Source organism: Myotis davidii, unplaced genomic scaffold, assembly GCF_000327345.1.
Source record: "Myotis davidii unplaced genomic scaffold, ASM32734v1 scaffold233, whole genome shotgun sequence".
NCBI classification, from domain to species: Eukaryota; Metazoa; Chordata; class Mammalia; order Chiroptera; family Vespertilionidae; genus Myotis; species Myotis davidii.
Window position 1 is genome coordinate 2,080,575 of NW_006285917.1, and position 10,721 is coordinate 2,091,295.

The window sequence follows — 10,721 nt, forward strand, 5'->3', positions numbered from 1 at the left end:
CAGCTCAGACCTCCAGCCCCTGCCAGATAAAAGGGTGGGAGCTGAGCTGACTTGACAGCTCTTGCTTCCCGTTCTCCCCACCAGGGCCTGCCTCTCTGCCTCTCTCTCCTGCCATGTCGTGCCTATCCTACCAGCAGGGCTCCAGATGTGGCAGTCGGAGCTTCAGCTCATGCTCAGCTGTCTTCCCCCAGAGGGTCACCCACTATGCAGTGACCTCGGGGCCATGCCAGCCTGGGGGTGGTGGGGGCCTCCGGGTCCTGGGCTGCCTTCGCTCACGGAGCCTGTGCAATGTGGGCTTTGGGAGGCCCCGGGTTGCCTCCAGGTGTGGCCTTCCTGGCTTCGGATACCGAGTGGGGGCCACCTGTGGGGCTCCTGCCTGCATCACTCCTGTCACCATCAATGAGAGCCTACTAGTTCCACTTCAGCTGGAAATTGACCCAACTGTGCAGAATGTGAAGAGGGATGAGAAGGAGCAGATCAAGTGCCTCAATAACCGCTTTGCATCCTTCATCAACAAGGTAAGAGGTCCAGGACCTTGTGTCTGGTCCAGGAGACAGGAAAAGACTGGCCATAGAGAAGCCAGTTCATCTATGGGCCTCTGTACTCATGAGCACTAATCATTGAAAGCTGGTTAGATCAGGCTCAGCACTCAATATTTCTATTTGAAGATCCTTTGTTTTTAATGTCATCTCTCTCTGGATATTATCTGATAAAATTACCAAGGTTGCCTGAGGTCAGACTATAAGAGGGACTTCCAAAGCGATGATAGATACTGAAAGGAACAACCTAAGAGGCCTTGATGAGGCTTTAACAATAGAACTGCATTCTAAGTGCCTGAGCTGGGGCAAGAACCTTGGGCCTAGTGGTGAGCAAAGACCCTTGGGCCTGGAGGTGGGCCTTTGACTTCAGAATTTGCCATCAGCTTAGGCCTGTGATGAGGAGAAGGTGGAGCAGTGAGAGCTAGGGATAAAGGTGGTCTTGAGCAAAGTCTTATATCTGCCAACCCCAGAGCCACACCTCTGAAAACCTTCGGGGATGGTCATGTGCTGTCTTTGCGAGGCACTAAACTGGCCTGTCACCTTCAGCTGTCTCTGGGCCTGTCCTCACACCCCAGAAAGTCTCTTGGGGGTCAGGACACATGCCAAGGCCTGAACAGGCATTTCTGGTGACCCCAAGGTTTAGTGCAAAGAGTCTTGGGCCAGAAATCAGGAGACCTGGACTCTGGTGTTGGCGTCACTCCTGACTGTGACTCTGAGGCCCCGTGCAAACCAGCCTCGGGGGATGGTGGGGGGACGAAGGGGAATGATGGTGGGTAAATTAAAGGAGGTAATACATGCAAAAGCCTTCCAAAGGGGAACTTGTTTTAGTAAATGGGAACTGTCACACAGTTTAATTTTCAAAACCCGTAAGTTCTAGAACACAGGCCCTGGCTGTCAGCAACATCACACCACACTCTGGTGACATGGTCACCTCCTGGTGACATGGCGTTGACCAGAAGTAGGGCCACGTTACTTCCCCTACAGTTCTCCTGGGAAATAATGCACCATATGCAAAGTCCCAGCGCGAGGACTGGAGACTGTTTTCCTCTGCCAACGACTAGCTGGGTGACCATGGTCAACTCGCTCAGCTTCTCCTCATCTAGGTTTCCAAGCACAGAAATGGAGGAGGGGGCCAGCAGCTCACCACGTTACTGCAACAGGGACTTGTTTGGGATGCAGCCATGCAGGATGGGGCAGCATGTGAGGGCTTTGAAACCTGAAGTCTTGGGACAGAGCCTTTGATAGGACCTTCTCCCCGAAGTGTCCCTGGGCTGTAACTGAAGAGAGCCCGACTACTCCCAGCTGGAATGTCACCTGCTTACATTAGTATGAAGATCTTTAAAGTGCTTCCTATGCATAACCCCAAGTAGGAGCTTTAGGAAAGAAAACAAGGCTTAAAGGGATGGATGGGGTGGCCTGGACAAGTTTACAAGGCTGGTGGAGGCAGGCAGGGCTGGAAGGAGGACCTGCCCCAGGCCTTCTGGCGCAGTGTTCTTTCCACTACAATGTGCAACCCCTTGGTGGGAGGTGGGTCCTATAAGCTCCCCCAGGCGGGGGAGACACAGAGACATAACCTCAGGTGCCAGTCTACGCAGAGACTGTCAGTTTAGCATATCAGCAGCGGTGTGTCAGAAGAGAGAGCAGAAATTGATTCACTGCCACACCACCATTGATTTACTCTCTCCAAGCATAGTCCCCAGGGAACCCGCTGCCCGGTGACATCCTGTTCTTGGCTGCAGGTCCGGTTCCTGGAGCAGAAGAATAAGCTGCTGGAGACCAAGTGGCAGTTCATGCAGCAGCAGAGGTGCTGCCAGAAGAGCATGGAGCCCATCTTCGAAGCCTACATCTGCACCCTCCGCAAGCAGCTGGACTGCGTGGCCAGGGACCGGGCCGGACTGGAGGCAGAGCTCTGCAGCCTCCAGGACACGCTGGAGGGCTACAAGAAAAAGTGAGTCTGCTCTGACTTCACCCCGCCAGGGATCCCAGGGCGAGCTATGTAAACAATCCGGGCCTTGGTCTCCCCATCCACAAAAAGTTTCAGGGGAACCTAAAACTTGGTTCACAGCTGGTAGAACACTAAGGCAGGATAACGTAGGCAGAGCCTCTAGGACATTGCCCATGTGGCACCTGGTAGAAACTCTGAGGTTGTGCAATTGTCTTCATCCCCCTTCCCACCACCCTGCCGAAGGAAGGCCTGTCCTCCCATTCAGTAGAACATGATCTTTTCTCCTGCCATTTCTGGCATTCCAGGGCTCTGCTCCAATCCACCTGTTCCACTTAATCTTCCACCAATCCCCTGGCATTTCCTGAACTACTTCTTATTCCCCCAAACAGATCCCCAAACCCTCTTCCTTCCAAGCTTTTGTTCCCTCTGTTCTTTCTTCTCATAAGCCTCCTCTCATCATCTCTTTGAACCACATTCAGACTAATCTATCTCACTTTTCCTCTCACCCTCTGACTCTGGTTTCTCCCCCATCCTCCCCCAACCCCTCCTCGGTCACAGCTGGAAGTCCTCACCCCTCCTGTCACTAGCAGATCCTCTGTCTCCCTTGTCTCCTGGCCCAGTTCTTCCTGGTGAAGGTCTTTAACCTGCTAGACTTGCAGCTCTGTCCTGACTCACTGCAGGAGAAGGTGACTGATAAGCATATGTTAATGAAGAGCTTGAAGGCTTGTAGATCCAGTGCTTACGAGAAGCTGAAGCCTAAGCAAATTGCTTAATAGTCCTAAGTGGGTCTCTCCCAGGATCAGAATCCTGTGGAGCACATGTTGCTGGCGGAAGGTTGAGAGAGACACATTTCCATTAACAAGAAATGGTGTGAGTACTCTGAGAGCAACAGTTCAGAAGAGATGTGGGTCAATGGAGTAGAGCCACATAGGGGCCACTCTTGCTGCAGGTGTCAACCACATGCCTACTCATGGTTGATGGAAAAGGCTGGCTCCTTCCCTCAAGATGCCCCAGCCCAGTAAGCACAGACCTTTGTGTAAACACACCAATAGCTACAAGGTGGTGCAAGCCAGAATGGCGGAGGAATCCCAAGAGAGTGAGAGAGCAGAAGGGGCCTACGAATGCATCCTGGGGAAGGTGCCATTTGCTCAGGGCCTTGAAGAATGTGTTTCATTGCAGTTACTTCTTATAGAAGAAGAGTCCAGAGTAGACTTTGGAAAAGGAGAAAGGATAGGAGCAGATGACAAGGAAGGGCCAGAGTGAGACAAGTTAGAGGAGACAACTCCAGCAGACTGCTACAGGCAAGGTGTGGCAAGGCCGGGGGAGGGGGAGGGCCAGCCCTCTCAGCAGGAGCAATGCCTTTCCAAGGGGTAAGACACACAGTGGCCAGAGACTTGGCTTGTAGCTGAAGACGAGGACTCTGGATTTTAAAAGTGGGACAGAAGAAGGATGAGATTGGATGGTATTTTAACAATAATAACCAACGCTGACATAGCACGTACCCCATGTCAGGCTTAGTGCTTTGCAGATATTAACTCATGTGATATGTTAACTCACAACAGCCCCGTGAGGCGGGACCAGTGTTATCCTCATTCTACAGAATATGAAACTGAGACACAGAGAAGCCACGTCACTTACTGAAACTCACAGAACTCGCACTTGACACCAGGGGATTCACACCAGGGCATAAGCTCCAGCAGCCAGCGCCCAGCTGCAGCAGAGCTCTGTGGGGAAGAGGAAGCCTGGGCGTCAGGAAGCTTAGTGGAGCTTTTAATGGATCAAAGTTGCTCTTCAAACTGAGTCATTCTGGCCAGACTGTACCTCTTGACCCTGATTCCGTTGCCTTAGGGGGCAGTGAGTGGGCGAGGACCTATAGCAAATAGCTGGGCTGTGCCTATGGGTCTGGTAACCTGGTAATTGCTACCTCTGCAACAGAGCTACAGGCAGGGGCCAGGCTCAGGACTCTCCAGTGAGGAGGGCACAGGGGCATCTGGGATTTCAGTGACTACAACCAGCTCTCAGAACAACCCCGCACAGACAGCTATGCCAGCAACAGGCCGCCAGCTTCCACCACCTCCCAGAAGAAATGGTCAGATAAAGTGGGCTTCCTCAGCACCAAGACAGAATGAAGTTGGCCTGAGGAAGGACTTCCCAGAGGATGATTCATCACAGGAGCAGGCTACTGGGGAGAGGGGTAAACTGGCAATGTGGCTAATGACAGTCTATGGTATTAATCACCAGTCTGGAATGGCTGGAGCAGCTAGAGGTGTCCAGAGACAGGGCTGCACCTGGCGACTCCTGGGGGCATGCGGTCAGTGTAAGGCAGATGTGCCCAAAGGCCCTTCCCTCAGGTCTGATTCCAAGGCCCCTTCCAACCCCACGGGTTGACTCAAACATTGTTTCTTGCCCATTCCACCAGATATGAGGAGGAGCTGGCCCTGCGGCCCTGTGCGGAAAATGAGTTCGTGGCCTTAAAGAAGGTGAGGAGCTGGCTCAAAGAGGGAGAAAGCCCCGGAGCTGGCCCAGCGGGCCTCAGCACACTCAGCCCCTGGACTGTGTCCAAACGAGTTTGCAGCCCCCCCACTACAGAAGGGTCTCTCTCCCTCCTGCCCCGGTGCCAGCCTGAGTGACCCTGAGAAAGAGGGGGCCAGCATTTCCTCTCCTACCCTTGGCTCAAAGGGGTGGTGGTTGACCGGGCTTCTGCCTCCTAATTCACAGGGGCCAAAGCTGGTCAGGGTGGTGTCCACACCTGCCCAAGAAGCTGGACATGTAGCTGATGCCAAATCCAAACAAAAACTCTCAACTCAAGCCCCAAAAGATGAAAACCACTGCCCGAGTTCTCAGACAGATAGCTAGGTACTTTCTGGCCTGAGCCCTACGCAGTGAGCTCAGAGACACTGCATTCAAGGCTCCTTTAAACTCCACACCCTCCAGGCCCTTCCCCAATAGGCGGCCAGGCCCAGGCATGTGGTCTTGGGGCTGTGGACCCCTCCCTCCATTCTTGGTTTTGTGAACTCTGCACTTTCACATGAGCTTCCGTGAGGAAAGGTTCATCCCACACCTGTCACCTGCCACCAGCTTGCGGGGAGTGGCCCCCTGGTGGAGGGGTGGCCCTCCCACATTCCCCCAGCCCCCGGTTACAGTTGTCAATGCTCCAATCACAGGATGTGGACACGGCTTTCCTGATGAAGGCTGACCTGGAGACCAACGTGGAGGCTCTGGTCCAGGAGATCGACTTCCTGAAAGGCCTGTACGAGGAGGTACCTGCAGCCACGCTGCCCACAGGTGGTAGATCAGGGCCAGTTCGTGAGGACAATGGTGGGAGAGCTCCAGCCCAGCAGGTACATTTCAGGGCAAGCAGACTGAGAAGTCGGCCTGGGACAGCTGGCTCTCAGCAGTGAGACCCCGGAAGTCCAATGCCCAGGCCTCAGCTCTCGGGTCTCCGTGTAACTGGAGTGGGACAGGGAGCAGGTTGGTGATTGAAGGCCCGTCACAGCCACCACAAAGTCTGTGCAAAGCTGCTATGGGAAGGTCAGAGCAGGTTCTCCCCCTTTATCCTCAAAGAGCTCACTGGTCCTCCCCCCACCCCCCACCCCCCTAGGAGATCTGCCTGCTCCAGTCTCAGATCTCAGAGACCTCGGTCATCGTGAAGATGGACAACAGCCGGGTGCTGGACGTGGACAGCATCATCGCTGATATCAAGGCCCAGTATGATGAAATCGCCAGCCGCAGCAAAGCTGAAGCGGAGGCCTGGTACCAGTGCCGGGTGAGACCCAGGGGAAGAGGGTGCCCTAGACCACTTCCCCCGAAAGTGGGTGAGAAGATAATGAGAGAGTCATGCCATGTCACAGAGACAGGGAACCCCATAAATCCCAGCCCCTGTTGTTTCTGCCGGGCCCCGGGCCAGGTGCCTGTGGAACATGTGGGAGTGGACCCCACAGGCCGCCCAGGCCTGTCATCAGGGTGCCAGGGGCCCCAGCTTTATTTACTCACAGACTCCCTCGACATGAATTCAAGGAGTACTAATTGGCAATAATGGCAAAGAGGGCTCTGGGCTTCAAGGAGTCAGGGGAGGCTAATAGCATGGAGTGGTTACTAATGGTGGAGCAGGAAGGTGATTAAGGTGGCCCCAGACTTAGGTAATTAGGGGCTTGCTATAAGGATAGTTGGTGTCCCCAAGGTTAATTTGATTGAACAAATATTATCACCTCAGTCTCACCTGCCCTATCTGTGAAAGGCACCATTAATTCATTCGTTCGTTCACTCGTCCACTTACTCATTCAACAACTGCTTCCTGAGCATCCATCCTGTGCTAAGCGCTGTTCTAGATGCTGGATTCTAAACCGGGACAAAACAGACAGCAATCCCTGCCTTTGTGTCACTTTCATTCTAGAGGCAGGGCCAGGGAGTGACAGACAACGAGCAAGACAAATAAGTACATGTATGTTAGAAGGTGATGCATGCTACGGAGAAAATAAACCAGGGTGAAGCATGGGTAGTGCTATGGGAATATGGTTTCCAGTAAGGTAGTCAGGGAAGGATGGCCTTACCGAGGGGTGTGGCACCATGTAGATACTAGGAGTCAGACCATCCCCACGCTCCAGGAGATGACAGTTCATGGGAGAGAAATGTGTAACCAACCAAACAGAAAAGCAAGGTCGCAGGAAGTGTCTGAAAAGGCAGAGGCAGCGGTGTTGATCTGGGCCTTGAAGGCCAAGCACGACTGCAGTAAGGGAGCATGAGGGGAAGGGGCGTTCAGCTGAGGGGCAGCCGAGCAGGATACAGAAGCGTGACAGTGAGGTTCCAGTATGAAGCATCACAAGGAGATGGGGCTGGATGGGGTAGCATGGGGCCAGATGACAGCAACTCTTCAGAGTTGTGCTAAGTGCGTTGGACTTCTTTTCTGAAGGCAATGGGGCCCAGAGAGTGCCTCCAGCAAGGTTCTGCCTTGGGACAAAGGTATCAAACGCTGGCCTGAAGTCAGCTACCAGTGACTCTGTGGCCCATCCACACCAGGTGGCTGGTCCCTCCTCCTGCTGTTCTCCTGGGCTGCTCATCAGTCAAGTGGCTCAGAGAAAACAATCTGTTTCCCATCTTCCTAAGTCAATTCTATTATTTTTAAATTATAATTAACTGTGAGGATTCAAATTTTTTAAAATAGCTAAGTTAAATTCAGTTTTCACTTTTTTCTCAAATAACTTGAAGTACAGAAATAGACTACCCACAATGACCAGGGGGTCTATGTCACCTTCAGGGATACGGGCTCCTTATAGCTTTCTATTCTGCCACCCTTCACATTGCTTTGATTTTCATGGTTGCCTCCTGTCTCAAGATGACTGTCATACCACATGCTCATTCCAGGCAGAAAGAAGAGCAAGGGGCAAAAGAAACATGGCAACTGAGCCACCCCTATGTCAACGGAACATTTCATTTTGTTTTCCATTGCTTGGAGGAGAATATACAATCGTGCTCACCCTGGGGGTGACATAGTCTCTCCTCAGTCCTCTCTCTCTTAGGCATCCCAGGCTAAGCAGAGAAACTCTTTCTAAAGTCCAGAGGGACATCTTAAAGGGAGGGAGACCTTTGGGTTCCGGTGCAGAGAGAAAACGACAAGCCTCAGAATAGCTAAACAGAGAGAAGGGGAGCTTGGAGATTGGAGGACCTTTTAATAAGCCTGACTGTGCAGGGCTGTGAGGTGAGAAGGAACTAAGGAGCAGCCCAGAAAAGGACCTCAGAGACTGACCAGAAATGGAGAGGGGATGGGGAACAGAGCAAGTGTGAGAATCCAGGGAGCGCCTGAGCCAGGAAGTTATTGGAGAAGAGACTCAGGCAGTGAGCAAGGGGGCTGGGAGGGACCACAGCAAGGCCCCAGGGTTCTGACCTCTCCGTCCCACAGTATGAGGAGCTGCGGCTGATCTCCGGGACCCACTGTGACAACCTCCGCAACCGCAAGAATGAGATCCAGGAAATGAACAAGCTGATCCAGCGGCTGCAGCAAGAAATCGAGAATGTCAAAGCCCAGGTGAGGCCAGCTGGGGTCCTACAATGTAACTCAGTTCTGACACTGCCTGGGAAGAGTGTCAGGTCCCACTGGGTGGGGCTCTCCCACACGTCCCACAAGACTGCCCCAAAGTCCAGGTTGTCACCTGAGCTTCTGACCAATCTGCTGTAAAGCAGAACCCCCTCCTCGGGTTTGATTCATTTGCCAGAGCAGCTCACAGAGCTCAGGAAAACAGTTTACTTGCTGTTTACCAGTTTGTTATAAAAGGAGCTGATGAAGGATACAAATGAACATGCAAATGGGAGGGATGCATAAGGGAAGTATGTAGGAAGGGGCGCAGAGCTTCCGTGCCCTGAGGGCACCACTGTTCCAACCCCTCCCCGTGTTTCCCAACCTGGAAGCCTTGGAAACCCACATGTGGAATTTCTGTGGAGGCTTCCTCATGTGGGTGTGATAATTATTTCCAGCCCCTCTCCCCAGTCTGGGGGATGGAGGGTGAGACTGAAAATTCCAGGCTTCTAGTCATGGCTTGGTCTCTCTGACCCACCTTCACCACGGCACCCCCCAGAGACCCACCCAGAGTCACTCATTAGGACAAAAACACTGCTGTCATTCAGGAAATTCCAAGGAATTTAGGAACTCTGGATCCAAAACAAATTTTAGAACAAAAGGTATTTCCAATGCTCTTATCACTTAGGAAATCACAAGGGTTTTAGGAGTTCTGTATATATATACTCTATTATCTCACACTAGCCATGTTCTTTCTGAGAGTTAGCCCAGGGTCCCTAAACCCCCAATAATGCCCTCTGTGCCCTCTCCCCCAGCGTTGCAATCTGGAAGCTGCTGTGGCCCAGGCAGAGCAGCAGGGCGAGGCAGCCCTCAACGACGCCAAGTGCAAGCTGGCCGGGCTGGAGGCCGCCCTGCAGAAGGCCAAGCAGGACATGGCCTGCCTGCTCAAGGAGTACCAGGAGGTCATGAACTCCAAGCTGGGCCTGGACATCGAGATCGCCACCTACAGGCGCCTGCTGGAGGGCGAGGAGCACAGGTTAGTCAAGGATGGGCCCCAGGTGTGGATACTCTCTGCCCTCAGGTTGCTGTTGCTATAGCCCATCCGCAGTCACAGAAAACCCAGAACAGCTCACAGTCTGAGGGTCCTTCTCGTGGATGTGATCTGTGGTTTGGACAGAAGAAGTGGGGGAGGGGGAGCACTAGAGTTATTGGTCTTGTTTACTTCTATACAGTGATTTTGTGTCTTTTTCCTCTCACCCCAGGCTGTGTGAAGGCACTGGGCCTGTGAATATCTGTGAGTAGATGCATCTCTGGGGCTCTGGGGTCTTGGGGGCTAATCAACCTCCTGACCAGACCTCGGCTTGCCTCCTGCCGGGAGCTCTGGTCAGAGGGAGAAGCTCTCCTGCAGGGCAACTAAGTCTTTGGGAATCAGAATGAGGAGCAGGTCTGACAACGGGATGCTTTTCTGGAGAAAGAGGATTCGAAGCAGCTCAGACAAGTGGAAACAGAGAGGGTGAAACCGAAGCCAGGGCTCTGGGAATAGAGAATGGTTGGGGACCTTATAGGCACTTGTAGCTGGAGTGGGAATTGGGGGTGGGGGTGGGGAGAGGGGAGGGTTCTTTACAGGTGGTGGCAGCAAGAGGGGGGGCATGGCCTGACTGGGGGATAGAGGGTGAGACTGAAAATTCCAGGCTTGTAATCATGTAGGGGCAATGCCCTTAGTCATGCAGTGCGGGACCCTGAGCATCCTTTTCTATTCCCGCAGCTGTGAGCAGCTCAAAAGGTGCGGTCTTGTACGAGCCATGTGTGGTCAGCACGCCCATGCTGAGGACCGAATTCTGCACCAACAGCCTCAAGAGCAGTGGGGGCTGCAGCACCATGAGCACCGGTGAACTCTACATCTCCTGTGAGCCCCAGGGGCGCCCGGGCTGCTCCAGCATGAAGCTAGGGACTGGGGGTGGCTCCTCCTGCCACAAGTGTTAGCACTGCCTCAGAGGCTGGGAGTCCAGGATGCAGGGCACTAGCCCTCAGCCTGGATGTTGCCCATGCTTACCAGGGCAGCACACCAGGACATTCCAAACCTCACCTTCCTGTATCAGGTTTTCCCCGGGAGCCATTCCTCAGGTCCATCACATCTTCTAGAGTCATTTTTACTTGGCTGTGTGCAGACCTTGAAGTAGGCCCTGGGGGCGGCGGTGGGATGTAAGGAAAGAGAATGCATCACCAT

The 10,721-nt window shown here is 53.3% G+C and overlaps 1 protein-coding gene across 1 annotated transcript; it reads left to right on the forward strand.

Annotated features, from left to right (window-relative positions):
- On the forward strand, positions 1–10,477 carry KRT82 (keratin 82, type II). The gene is made up of 9 exons (XM_006757106.1): positions 1–518; positions 2,279–2,487; positions 4,904–4,964; positions 5,649–5,744; positions 6,086–6,250; positions 8,381–8,506; positions 9,310–9,530; positions 9,757–9,788; positions 10,260–10,477. The coding sequence occupies exons 1-9, from the start codon at positions 114–116 to the stop codon at positions 10,475–10,477; spliced, it is 1,533 nt and encodes a 510-aa protein (XP_006757169.1). The 5' UTR covers positions 1–113.
- Positions 10,478–10,721: the final 244 nt, after the last annotated feature.